Source organism: Nematolebias whitei, chromosome 22 (genome assembly GCF_014905685.2).
Source record: "Nematolebias whitei isolate Nwh7 chromosome 22, NemWhi1, whole genome shotgun sequence".
Taxonomy (NCBI): domain Eukaryota; kingdom Metazoa; phylum Chordata; class Actinopteri; order Cyprinodontiformes; family Rivulidae; genus Nematolebias; species Nematolebias whitei.
Window position 1 is genome coordinate 25,806,698 of NC_056519.1, and position 12,126 is coordinate 25,818,823.

Below are 12,126 nucleotides of genomic sequence, written 5' to 3' on the forward strand. Positions count from 1 at the left end.
GGAAGGCCCTCAGGGCCAGATTTGACCTGAGGCTTAGTTCACTACAGGAGAAAGGTGGTGTTAGTGAGAAAGAAGCCAAGTAACACAAGTTTTCTGGAAAGTAAAATTGGTCAAATCAGTGATTGGAAAGGAAACAATGGGAGAAGGAGATGGATGTTATTCTAAGTGGATTGTGAAGGAGAATAAAAGTTATGAAGTGTAGAAATGGTGGCACCAAGGTAGGAAGGAACCTGTAAATTATTTTGTTTTAATAATTACATTCTGGTTGACAAAACTGACTAAAATGATTTAGTTTTGTTTTTTGTCACTTGCTTGGCACAGTGTGATTTAATGTTGTGAAGACTGCATGATATCAAGTCGTTTTCTGTTAAGAGTCTTATCACTAAATCAGACAACAGTAAAAGGTTATTAAAATGTTCATTTGGTAAAGTTAATATTCTTTAAACATGCAGTTCAGTGGCACCTTAGCACAATGGCATGTTGTTACAAATAAAATTCAAAGTTAACAAAATAAAAGTCAAGTGCACCCCTAAAGTCATTGTGATAAATTCTGTCACATTAATTTCATTGTCCTAACCACAGGAGCGAGTTTAAAAACAGGATGTTGCAGATATGGACTAGTTGAATGAGGTGTCTTTAAAATATCCTGCTGCATGCTCAACAAGTTCAACAATTATTTTTAAATCCGTCCAGAGGACCTGATTTAATTTTGTTAGATGGCTCTAAAATAGTTATTGAATCAAGTGTTTATTTATGTAGGTAAACATATACTGTATGTTCAACAACTCGTTAAAATACACCAGAATGCAGGAAATGGCATCTACTGGTTACTTTATTCAAAAATTTCTAATGCTTCTGATGCCAAAGGGCACAAAAGAGGAACTTGGCCAAGCAGTAGAAACTGGGCCTTAAAAGTCTTGTTCAGGCCAAAATTAAAAAAAAAAAGTTTTTCCTGTTAGCAAAATATTCTGCTATATTTGGTTTGCTGTTGTTATTTGTTTATTGTTTATTTTTTGGTTGATGCCTTATGTATGTCCTCATTAAATTAGGACATGTTATTAAATGTCTTTTACTTGCAGCATGTTGTTTTTTCCTACCAGAATGCTTAAATTTCATGTAAAAAAAAAATCACTAAATCTTGGGTGGGGGTGGGGTGGGGGCTAGGTTTTGCACCTTTTTCATCCCTTCTGAATTTGCTGGTATGAAGTATGCTGCATCAGATTTCAATGTACAGTGAGGAAAATAAGTATTTGAACACTCTGCGACTTTACAAGTTCTCCCACTTAGAAATCATGGAGGGTCTGAAATTTTCATCTTGGGTGCATGTCCACTGTGAGACATAACCTTAAAAAAATCCAGAAATCACAATGTATGATTTTTTAATAATTTATTTGTGTGTTACTGCTGCAAATAAGTATTTGAACACCTGTGAAAATCAATGTTAATATTTGGTACAGTATTTTTGTTTGCAGTTACAGAGGTCAAATGTTTCCTGTAGTGTTTCAGCAGGTGTACTCACACTGCAGCAGAGATTTTGGTCCATTCCTCCACAGATCTTCTCTAGATCAGCCAGGTTTCTGGGCTGTCACTGAGAAACAGAGTTTGAGCTCCCTCCAAAGATTTTCTAAAGGGTTTAAGTCTGGAGACTGGCTAGACCACTCCAGAACCTTGATATGCTTCTTACAGAGCCACTCCTTGGTTCTCCTGGCTGTGTGCTTTGGGTCATTGTCATGTTGGAAGACCCAGCCATGACCCATCTTCAATGCTCTGAGGGAAGGAGCTTGTTCCCCATAATCTCACAATACATGGTCCCGGTCATCCTCTCCTTAATACAGTGCAGTCGTCCTGTCCCATGTGCAGAAAAACACCCCCAAAACATGATGCTTCCACCCCCATGCTTCACAGTAGGGATGGTGTTTTTGGGATGGTACTCATCATTCTTCGTCCTCTAAACACAGCGAGTGGAATTAAGACCAAAAAGTTCTATTTTGGTCTCATCTGACCTCATAACTTTCTCCCATGACTCCTCTGGATCATCCAAATGGTCATGGTCAAACTTCAGACGGGCCTGGACGTGTGCTGATTTAAGCAGGGGAACCTTCCGTGCCGTGCGTGATTTTAAACTATGACATCTTGGTGTATTACCCACAGTAACCATGGAAACAGTGGTGCCAGCTCTCTTCAGGTCATGGACCAGCTCCTCCCGTGTAGTTCTGGGCTGATTCCTCACCTTTCTTAGGATCATTGATGCGTCACGAGGTGAGATCTTGCATGGAGCCCCAGTCCGAGGGAGATTGACAGTCATGTTTAGCTTCTTCCATTTTCTAATAGTTGCTCCAACAGTTGATGTTTTTTCACCAAGCTGTTTGACAATTGCCCTGTAGCACTTTCCAGCCTTGTGGAGGTCTACAATTTTGTCTCTGGTGTCTCTGCGTGGTGTCTCTGGGCAGCACACCTCATCCCCAAAATGCCCCCAGGCGCTTTCAATAGCTGCCCACTGCACCACCTGGTGGTGGATGGGTTAAATGCAGAGACTAATTTCGCCATTGTATGGAATCATACAGTGCTGACATTGTGATGACATTATTATTATTATTATTATTATTTGGACAGCTCTTTGGTCTTAGCCATGTTAGTAGTTGGAGTCTTACTGACTGTGGGGTGGACAGGTGTCTTTATGCAGCTAACAACCTCAAACAGGTGCTTCTAATTTAGAATAATAAGTGGAGTGGAGGTGGACATTATAGAGGAGGACTAACAGGTCTTTGAGGGCCAGAATTGTTGATGATGGGCAGGTGTTCAAATACTTATTTGCAGCAGTAACACACAAATAAATTATTAAAAAAATCTTACATTGTGATTTCCAGATTTTTTTATTTTTAGATCATGTCTCACAGTGGACATTCACCTAAGATGAAAATTTCAGACCCTCCATGATTTCTAAGTGGGAGAACTTGCAAAGTAGCAGAGTGTTCAAATACTTATTTTCCTTACTGTATTTTTTATGAGAAATATGATAAAGTTGTAAAAGGTGTTAATACTAAATAATTTTACACAATCCTTGATCAAACTAAACATTTGATATGCTTAATGTTAAAATAGCACAAAGAATGCTGAAGGAGCAAAAAAAAATGCACAGATAAAACAACAAACAATGGTACTTGTTCTGACTGGCACAATAAAGATGGAAAACAAAAAACAGATGGATTGTAAACAAACTCGTATGTTAGTCAGTACCATCTCTAGACAAACTGTATGGTCCATGTATCATTTTTAGTATTGTCAATATGGCATATTCAGTGTTTCCCTTACCAAAGAGAAGGAAAAATGTACAATCTAATTAAATAATGTGCAGTGTTTCCCCTAGGTTACTTGGCAGGGTGCTCATTTCTTCCATGATTTCTGTTGACCGGGGTGGGGGGGTAGACAGAGACATCTGTGCTGCACGCTGACACTGTTTGTGCCGACAGTTGTCGACCGGGGGGGTGAAAGAAACGGCTCAGTGGCTTAGCTTTTAAGCTAGCGCAGATGTATTGCACACTGCTAGCTTAGCGCTACGCAAGTGCCGGCACATGTCGACGGGGGTTGGTAGGCAGGGCACTCGGTTCTGTTGACATGGCGGGACACCCTCCTTGTTTAGTGGGCAGAGGATTTTGATATTTCTCATAAACAACAATACTGTCCTTGTTTCTTCAATACTTATATCATTATTTGGTCATTTTATAATTTTTGTTATAAGGATGTCAACGTTAACGCGTTAACGCATGCGATTAATCTAAACAGATTAACGCATTAATATTACATAATGTAGATTAATCACATTACCTATTAACCTATAAGGGACTCTATCCTGCAGAGGTAGAGCTGCCATTTCTAACCCGAGCCTGGAGCCTGGTCGGCCGACCCGTATTTGGCCGGGCAGGCCATAATGTGTGTGTGCTTAATGTGTGGCTGTCCGGTCTCGGGTTTTGATGTGACTTTACGAATCATACAACACAAAAAATAAGAAAGCATGATAGAAACTTCTGTTAATCTACTTGTAGAGGAAGAGGCAGTAAGTTTAAATGTTGAGAGGATGAAGAAAGAAAGAGTTCAGCAGTTAATCAGACTGTGAAGGGATCACTGGCGCATTGTATGTATGTTTTATTTATTCATTTCATTTCATCCAAACAACAAATATAATACAATTTAAAGAAAAGAAAAAAGATATACAATCACAGAAATAAAATGAAAGGCAGCAGAAGAAGAATGAGTTCTTATAATATCTGCCCCTTGTCCCCAAAATATATTCCAAACAAAATTACTATACAAAAGCAAAATGAATTAATAAAAAAATAAAAAATAATAAAATAAAAACTTAGCTAAAATATAAGATCAACTGTAAACAATTTTTATGAGCTCACATTATACTTAATATTTAAAAAAAATAAATAAATTTTTATCATCCTCTTGAATATGTACATAGTACATACATATGTACATTGTGCAATAATTGCGCACGTGGGCTCGGACTTCTGTGATGCGTTTTTACGAATCACAGCGCAAAGAAAACTAAATGAGAATGCACAATATAAAATTAAATTGTGTAAGCTACTTGTTGAGGAGGAGGCCGATCCGACCGGCCGGTTTAAAGAAAAAGCCACGTTAAGCTCAGATGGACAACCTGTCACCGGCTGTGCGCGTCCACTGACCCGCCGGTTGAAATGGACTTGCGACGTGTCCAGGGTGTACCCCGCCTCTGAAGGCTGGACATGAGCACCAGTGAGCAGCGACCCAAAAAGGAAGAGGCGGGTAAAGATAATGGATGGATGGATTTGCGTATCAGTGGCCGTGCACATCTCCACACCTGCTGTCGTGTGTGGTGGAGGAAACATACAAAAGCTGAAGTGAGCAGCGCATTCAATTAAAATGACCTCGTTCTATAATTTTCCAAATAATTTTTCTCTAAAAGCATTTTTGTTCATATTGTGTAAGAGCCTGTCTCTAGAGTTGAATTTTTAGGGTATTTGTTTTTTGTATGTTAATATCTATTTGGTGAAACAAGAAATCTGATGTCTTATCAAAGAAGGAAGAAGAAGGGTTACATGTTTTGATCACATGGATGATGCTTAATGAGACATTTGAGTTAACATAAATGTTTGAAACAAAATAACTTCTGTAAACCTTGCTGCGTATAAAAACCTGGAAAACTGTTTGGTTTGACACAATAAAACATTTTCTTCGACATTTTATGAAAACCTGTCAGGAGCAGGTTTTGGATTCAGTATAAGGCAGACACAGGAGTGAAAAACAAGAACAGTTTTTATTAGTAGCTGCTGGATGGAGGAGTCAGGAGGTGGAGGAAACTGGCAGGAGTGACCATGAAGGGGCAGAGACGTGAGCAGATGGGGGGCCAGCGGGGGCCGCTGATCATGACAAAACCTGCACATTTACATTTCAAGCTAACAAAGTTAAGCATAGTGATTAATCAGATTAATCATAGCCCCAGAGTGTGATTAATCTGATTACATTTTTTTAATCTATTGACAGCTCTATTATAAAATTATCTGTGGTCAAGAATCTTGGGGTGTTTTTCGACAGTTATACTTGATAAGCAAATATCTGCAGTTGTAAAAACCAGTTCAGTATTTCCCCTGGGGGCGGGGGGAGAGACACGTCTGTGTTGCGCGCTGTTTGTACCGAGAGTTTTCGAGCGGGGGTGGGGGATGTAGACATCTCAGCGTGAGGGGAACAAAGCGCTGCCTCTGTAGCTTTTTAGCTAGCGCTTCTGTATTGCACGCAGCTAGCTTAGCGCTACGTCAGTTCGGGGGTGCGGGGGCAGTTTGGTAGGCAGGGCGCTCAGTTCTGTTGACAGGGTGGGGTGCCCTCCTTGTTTAATGGTAGGACTGCAGTTTTTATCAGCTACATCAAATAGTCAAAGCAAAATCTTACATTCCTCTTAAAGACCTCAAAACTGTTCTCCGCGCTTTCATCCTCACCGAACTGGACCAGGGGTGCCCCGACTGCAGTTTTCTGGCCGGTCACCGATTACTAAAAAGTCTGACCTGCCGATTCCGATTTTGTTTTCTAATCGACTCTGTCAGGTGTTATAAGGTCACAATGCACCTTCAATGTTCCAATATTATTTTATTAAAAACAGACCCTTGAACAACATCCTAGAAACGATACAAACGTGTTTTAACTGGCCATGAGGTAGTGCTCTAAAATATAAATGAAGTTCAGACAATTGTTGTTAAAACTAAAAATATCTGTAAAATCTGTTTCTCATGCATCGGCCCATTTTCGATTTCCCAAAATTAAGGAAATCGATTTATCGGTGCACCCCTAGACTGGCCGACTGCAACTCTTTATATGTTGGTTTGGAACAATCCTCTCCATCGCCTGCAGGTAGTCCAGAATGCTGCTGCGCGTCTTTTAACAGGAACTAGAAGACATCACTACCGTTTTAGCTGATTTACACAGGCTATCTGTTCCTTAACACATTCATTCATTCAACTTTTTATTCATACAGGCTAATCCCATTGAGCCTTGGGGACTCATTTACAAGAGAGACCTGGTTTATTTATTTATTTAGTAATTTATTGATTGATTTTAAGATTATTTTACTGATTTTTAAAGTTTTAAATGGCTGTGCACCCAGTTAATTAATGGATTTTTTGCATTTTTATAATCCAAACAGAACACTGACATCTTCCATTCGGATGAGTTTAGCTTGGCCAAGGGCAAAATTAAAACGCAGGGGCATCAGGCTTTTGCTGTGGCAGCCCCCAGACTCTGGACCAGTCTGCCCATTGAACTGATATTTATTGTGCAGAGTCTGAACAGGCCTTTAAATCCCACCTAAAACTCACTTTTTTGCTCTGGATTTTAACTTGAGTTTGGTTTGAGTTCCATCCGAACCTCTTAGATTGATATTTTCTTGTTTGTTTGTTTTTAGCCCATTTTTTTTTTGTACATGTTCGTATTTTTAGTGCTTGATCTTTCATTTATTTTATTGCTAATTTTCTGTTTGTGAAGCACTTTAGTCAACATTGTTTTTAAATGTGCTATATAAATAAAATTGACAGACATTTATGTAAAAATATATATTTCAGCGTACCCATTTTAATATATTCTCCTAAACAAAGATAATTTGATTTATGATTCATCTTTGATTGCGCTCTGTGTTTTTTCCACAACATTCAGGCTGTCCCTGCGGTTCCCATGCAATTCAAAATTGGTTTATTCTAATTTAATAAACAACATATTTTACCCTGTGTCTGCTACTTTGACAACTTTAGTTAGACAGCGATATTTTCTAATTGTCATTTTGTTTTTCCCTGTAAGGTTTCCTAATATTGCTTGTGAGCTCTTGACCTCTGATGTGACCATAATAAATGATAAGCTTGGCGGGGACGAGTCACTCCTTGAGGTGCTCTACCATTTCCTGGAGCAGGACCCGCCCCTCAACCCCCTGCTCGCCAGCTTCTTCAGCAAAACCATTGGCAATCTCATTGCCAGGAAAACTGAACAGGTGCGGTGAAAATGCTCACATCAAAACATGTGGGAGACGATATGCTTGTTATTTTACTTGCTTATAAACAAAACACTAAACGTTAGAATTTTTTAGGTTATTACATTTTTAAAGAAAAAGGAAGGCTTTATCGATCTGGTGCTCAAACACATTGACGCCTCTGCCATGATGGACCTGCTGCTGCGCCTCATTAGCTGTGTGGAACCTGCCCCATTAAGGCAGGAAGTCCTGCATGTAAGATACCAAAACATCACTTACCTTTCCTGGCTGAAAACATGGCCATTCAAAAGTGTTGTTGACTTTTATTTTTGTGTGTTTTGTTTCAGTGGCTGAATGAGGAGAAGTTGGTACAGAGACTTATAGAACTTATCCATACTGGCAAAGATGAGGAGGTGAGTGGAAAGGAGAGGTGGGGGAGTCCTTCCACATCTGTGTTTTAGATGATGTATCAACAAGGCTGTTCTAATTGTCTGATTTTTATATATTTTTTTAAATTTATTAAATTCAGAGACAATCCAATGCATCCCAAACGCTTTGTGATATCATCCGCCTTAGTCGAGACCAGGCCAGTCAGATGCAGGAGAACATGGAGTCTGACCCATTATTGGCTGTTCTGGAGTCGTAAGTTTCTATTGCCTTTTGGTTTTAGTAATAAAATAAAAAGAAAATAATAAACAACAAATAAAAAACTTTATAGAAAACATAAGATAGAACTTTATTGATCCTGCAGGAAATTGTTGATCAATGCTGATTTAACCTTTTTTAACTTCTCTAATCTGGGAAGAGATGATAATAAAAACAAAAATGGGTTTCTAATGTGTTTATGGTTATTATAGTGAGAAAATGTACCGAGGTTTCCTTTTGAGACTTTTGTCTGATTAATTAATTTCCTTTTATTTATACAGGTTAGTCACGTTGAGACACGGTTGTTTCATATACAAACATTAAATAATACAATTAATAAAATCAATACAACCAATAAAATATATTAGTACAAAATATAATTGGTGTCTGTAACAAACTGATTGAGCACTGAGGTCCTTTGATTTAGAAGGAAAGAAACTATGAGGATACCACTCTTCAGAGGGTACTCTGGAGTAGAGGTGAAACGGTGCTTGTAGCCCTTTATCCTGATGCATGCTCAATAATCCAGGTAGAAAAATCTAAAAAAAGTTAAGTCTGGTCCTCTGGACACCATGTCCAGAGGACCAGACTTCACTTTTTTAGACTTGTAGCCCTTTGTTAGTGCTGACAGTTGTCGAGTGGGTCGGGGGGGGAAGGACATTTCAAATAGCCAAATCGAAAAAAACTTTTGTCCGTGTGCCTGAGAGGAGTCGACGGGGGAGAGGACGGCCCCCAGAAACCATTTTATCACCAGCAAACTGGTTGGTCCATTAAAGGAGTGTGCCACTTGGTGAGGAAAACAGTTTGTTTGTGACTCCTCAGACTGATGAAGCCCTTCGAATGAACGGAGAATAGTTTCTCAACAACAACAATAAAACCACCTGTCCAGATGACCTGACTGAATGTTGATGGATTTTTTTACCTGGATTATTGAGCATGAACCTTGAAGAAAAGAAACTTGTTTGTCAGCTTTTGTTACTTTCTATTTCTGCTTCTTTCAGGCAGGAGACCGTAGCAGAGCTTCTCAACAATATGTTTGAGGGGGAGAGGAGTGAGGTCTCCATTGTTAATGGAACTCAAGTGCTACTTACCTTATTGGAGACGAGAAGGTCTGGGTGAGTGTGAGCTTTTTAATTAATTAATTTTGTTTATATAGCGCCAAGTCACAACAGAAGTTGTCTCGGCGTACTGTACGGAAATATTCACATATAAAGTCAGTTAAGAACATTATTTATCTGAGGAGCCAACAGACTGCTTTGAGTTTTCACTTCATCGCAGTCTCCCATCCTAAGCGAGCACAGAGGCAACGGTGGAAAGGAAAAACTCCCTCATGAGGAAGAAACCTCCAGCAGAACCAGGCTCAGGACAAGCGACCATCTGCTAATAAATTATCAATTTAATTTTGGAATCAATATCTCCTCCTATAGCGATCAGCCATAACATTATGACAACCTATCTACAGCCCCCTCCTCTCTTTTGCTGCAAAAACAGCCATGACTAGTGGAGGCTTTGTAAGTTGTAAAAATTTAACTAAGTCCCAAAAGTTGTGACTTGAGACAACCTACTCTTATGTTATGGTTCAGTTCTAATGGGTTCCCTTTACGGTGTGCGGCTTTGCAGCCTTAAATACAATAAACTGGAGTGCACAGTGTTTATGTAAACTGAGCTATACCACACATGTGATTAAATGGTTAACAATAGTAGGTACTTCTTCAATCATGACATCTGTCATAAAAAAGGAGTCTGTAGAAAGGGGCGAAGTCGTCCTACAGTTGTCAAGCTGTTGGCTACCCAGACTGGTGCCTCTTATAGCGTTTCAAAGGCAGAAATACCATATTAATTTGAAAGAGCACTAAATTTTATTTGCTATATAAATTAAAACCCCTACATTTTTGTACAACACCAGTTTGTCGATGAGGCTGCTGGATATATTCATCATTCTGATTAGTATGTCTCATTTGTTCTCCAGGCTTATTCCAAGTCTGTTGGGAGTTGAGTAAACTTACTGACAAGATGTGAGTCAGCCGGACTGATCTATTCAACGGTCTCAGGAAGTCCACATTGGCGTAGTAACACTGACCTTGTCCGAGTAATTTGTGACAAACTATACCACACATTTTGAATTTCGTGTACCCAAAAGACCATAGACAGTAAAGTGTTTACAGTCTACAGTGTTTCCCCTAGATAACTTGCCATGGCGGGGCGCTCATCTCGTACGTGATTTTTGTCGGGGGGGGGGGGGGGGACCGTCCCGAAGCGGGGGCGCGCGCGTTTTAAACCAACGGTTTGGGGGGGGGGGTAGGGGACACAGAGGCAGCCGTGCGCTGTTTGTACCGACAGTTTTCGAGTGGCGGGGGTGCGTTCAGCGTGAGGGTTCAGCATGAAGGAAGAGGCTGCCTTTAGCTTTTTAGCTAATGCACCTGCATTGCGAGCCGCTAGTTTAGCGTTACGTCAGTGCCGACTGGTGGTTGGGGGTGGGGTTCGGTAGACGGGGCACTTGGTTCTGTTGACGGGGCGGGGCGCCCCGCTTGCATAATGGTAGGGGAAACACTAGATAACAATGTGGATAATTGATTAGGAGTTTAGTGCAGTAATATTATATTGGTACTTTCTGAAGCTATTGAGGAAATCACGGAATCTTCTTCTTTGTTTTTGTTTTGAGTGATTTCTTTGACATCGACTGAGATTTGATTTTTGCAAACCTGACGTGGTTTTATTTGTCTGCTTGTCTCCATCAGGTTGGAAGGGTTGATGGATCTGTATTCTCAGGGTTACGAAAGGTCTTACACTGTCAACAGCAGTATTTTAAATGCCATTGAGCCCCATTTAAAGGACTTCCAGCAGCTTCTTCTGGATCCCCCTAAGGTAACCGCCTCAATGCAGTGCCAAATCATGACGCAAAGCTCACAGATTGGTTTTAATGTTGTTCACCATCTGGTGCTTTAGAAAAGTGAAGTGATAAATTGTTTTGGTGCTTCATGTTTCCAGTCTAATATTATTTCCTGCTGTTTTTATTGTATTTTGTTTGCTTGATTAAAACAAACTTTTGTGTCTAGGCTTGAGTTCTGGTCTGTTCCCTTCACAGAAAAGTGCAATACTGACGACTGTTGGCGTTCTAGAGCAGCCACTGGGGAACGCTCGCCTTCACGTGGCCCGACTGGTGGCCTCCCTGTTGCAAACCAGTGTACCCAATATCTGCCAGGAGCTTTGCAATCTTGCCACCATGGATCTACTGCTGGTAAGCTCAACATAACACAAATGCTGTAGCTCTTGTTGTTTTCAAGTTGATGTACTGTACATTAAGACTGAGATGAGTGTCAGGCTTTCAAAAAGCTGCTTGAGATTAGCACAAGTTGGAGTCATAAGGCACGGAGGCACTAATAAACCTTTAACACCAGTTGACCAGAGTAGTGGGTGTGGCTTTATGAAGCAAGTTATAGAAAAAATAAATACTTTGTTTGCGTTTTATGCATTTAACGCTTGAGAGAAGCAGAGCGCTACTTCTGAAGCTTTTTAGCTAGCACGTCTGCATTATGTTTTCTTAGCTTAGCACTGTTTCAGTTCGGCAGTTGTCGACAGGGTGGGGGAGTGGTGAAGGATATTTCGGTAGGCAGGACGCTCAGTTCTGTTGACAGGGCGGGGCACCCTCCTTGGATGACAGTTGGGGAAACGCTGGTATATGTAAGAACATGCATGTGTGTTTATACTGTATGCAGTACTTCCACTACCTTTATGCTAGCAGGGCGCCCACTCTGTCAACAGAACCAAACCGAACTCCCCCCCCCCCCCCCCCCAACAGCTGCTGGCACTGATGTAATGCTAAGCTAGCAGCGCGCAATACCAATGCGCTATCTAAAAAGCTACAGAGGTACTCCTCCGCTTCTCACAGTGAGATGAGCGCCCTGCCAAGACAATTGATCTAGGGGAAACACTGGTATGCAAGTGTGTGTGTGTGTGTGTGTGTGTGTGTGTGTGTGTGTGTGTGTGTG

General features: G+C 40.5%; 1 protein-coding gene across 1 annotated transcript in view; it reads left to right on the top strand.

Annotated features, from left to right (window-relative positions):
- LOC119428162 (serine/threonine-protein phosphatase 6 regulatory subunit 2) overlaps positions 1 to 12,126 on the top strand; it is a gene marked incomplete in the record, with an annotated part of 50,644 nt that overhangs the window by 10,399 nt on the left and 28,119 nt on the right. Inside the window, 7 exon segments of the mRNA XM_037695806.1 lie at positions 7,327 to 7,513; positions 7,610 to 7,747; positions 7,840 to 7,905; positions 8,022 to 8,134; positions 9,139 to 9,252; positions 10,876 to 11,002; positions 11,223 to 11,375. Of these exon segments, the coding sequence (XP_037551734.1) occupies positions 7,327 to 7,513; positions 7,610 to 7,747; positions 7,840 to 7,905; positions 8,022 to 8,134; positions 9,139 to 9,252; positions 10,876 to 11,002; positions 11,223 to 11,375 (898 nt within the window).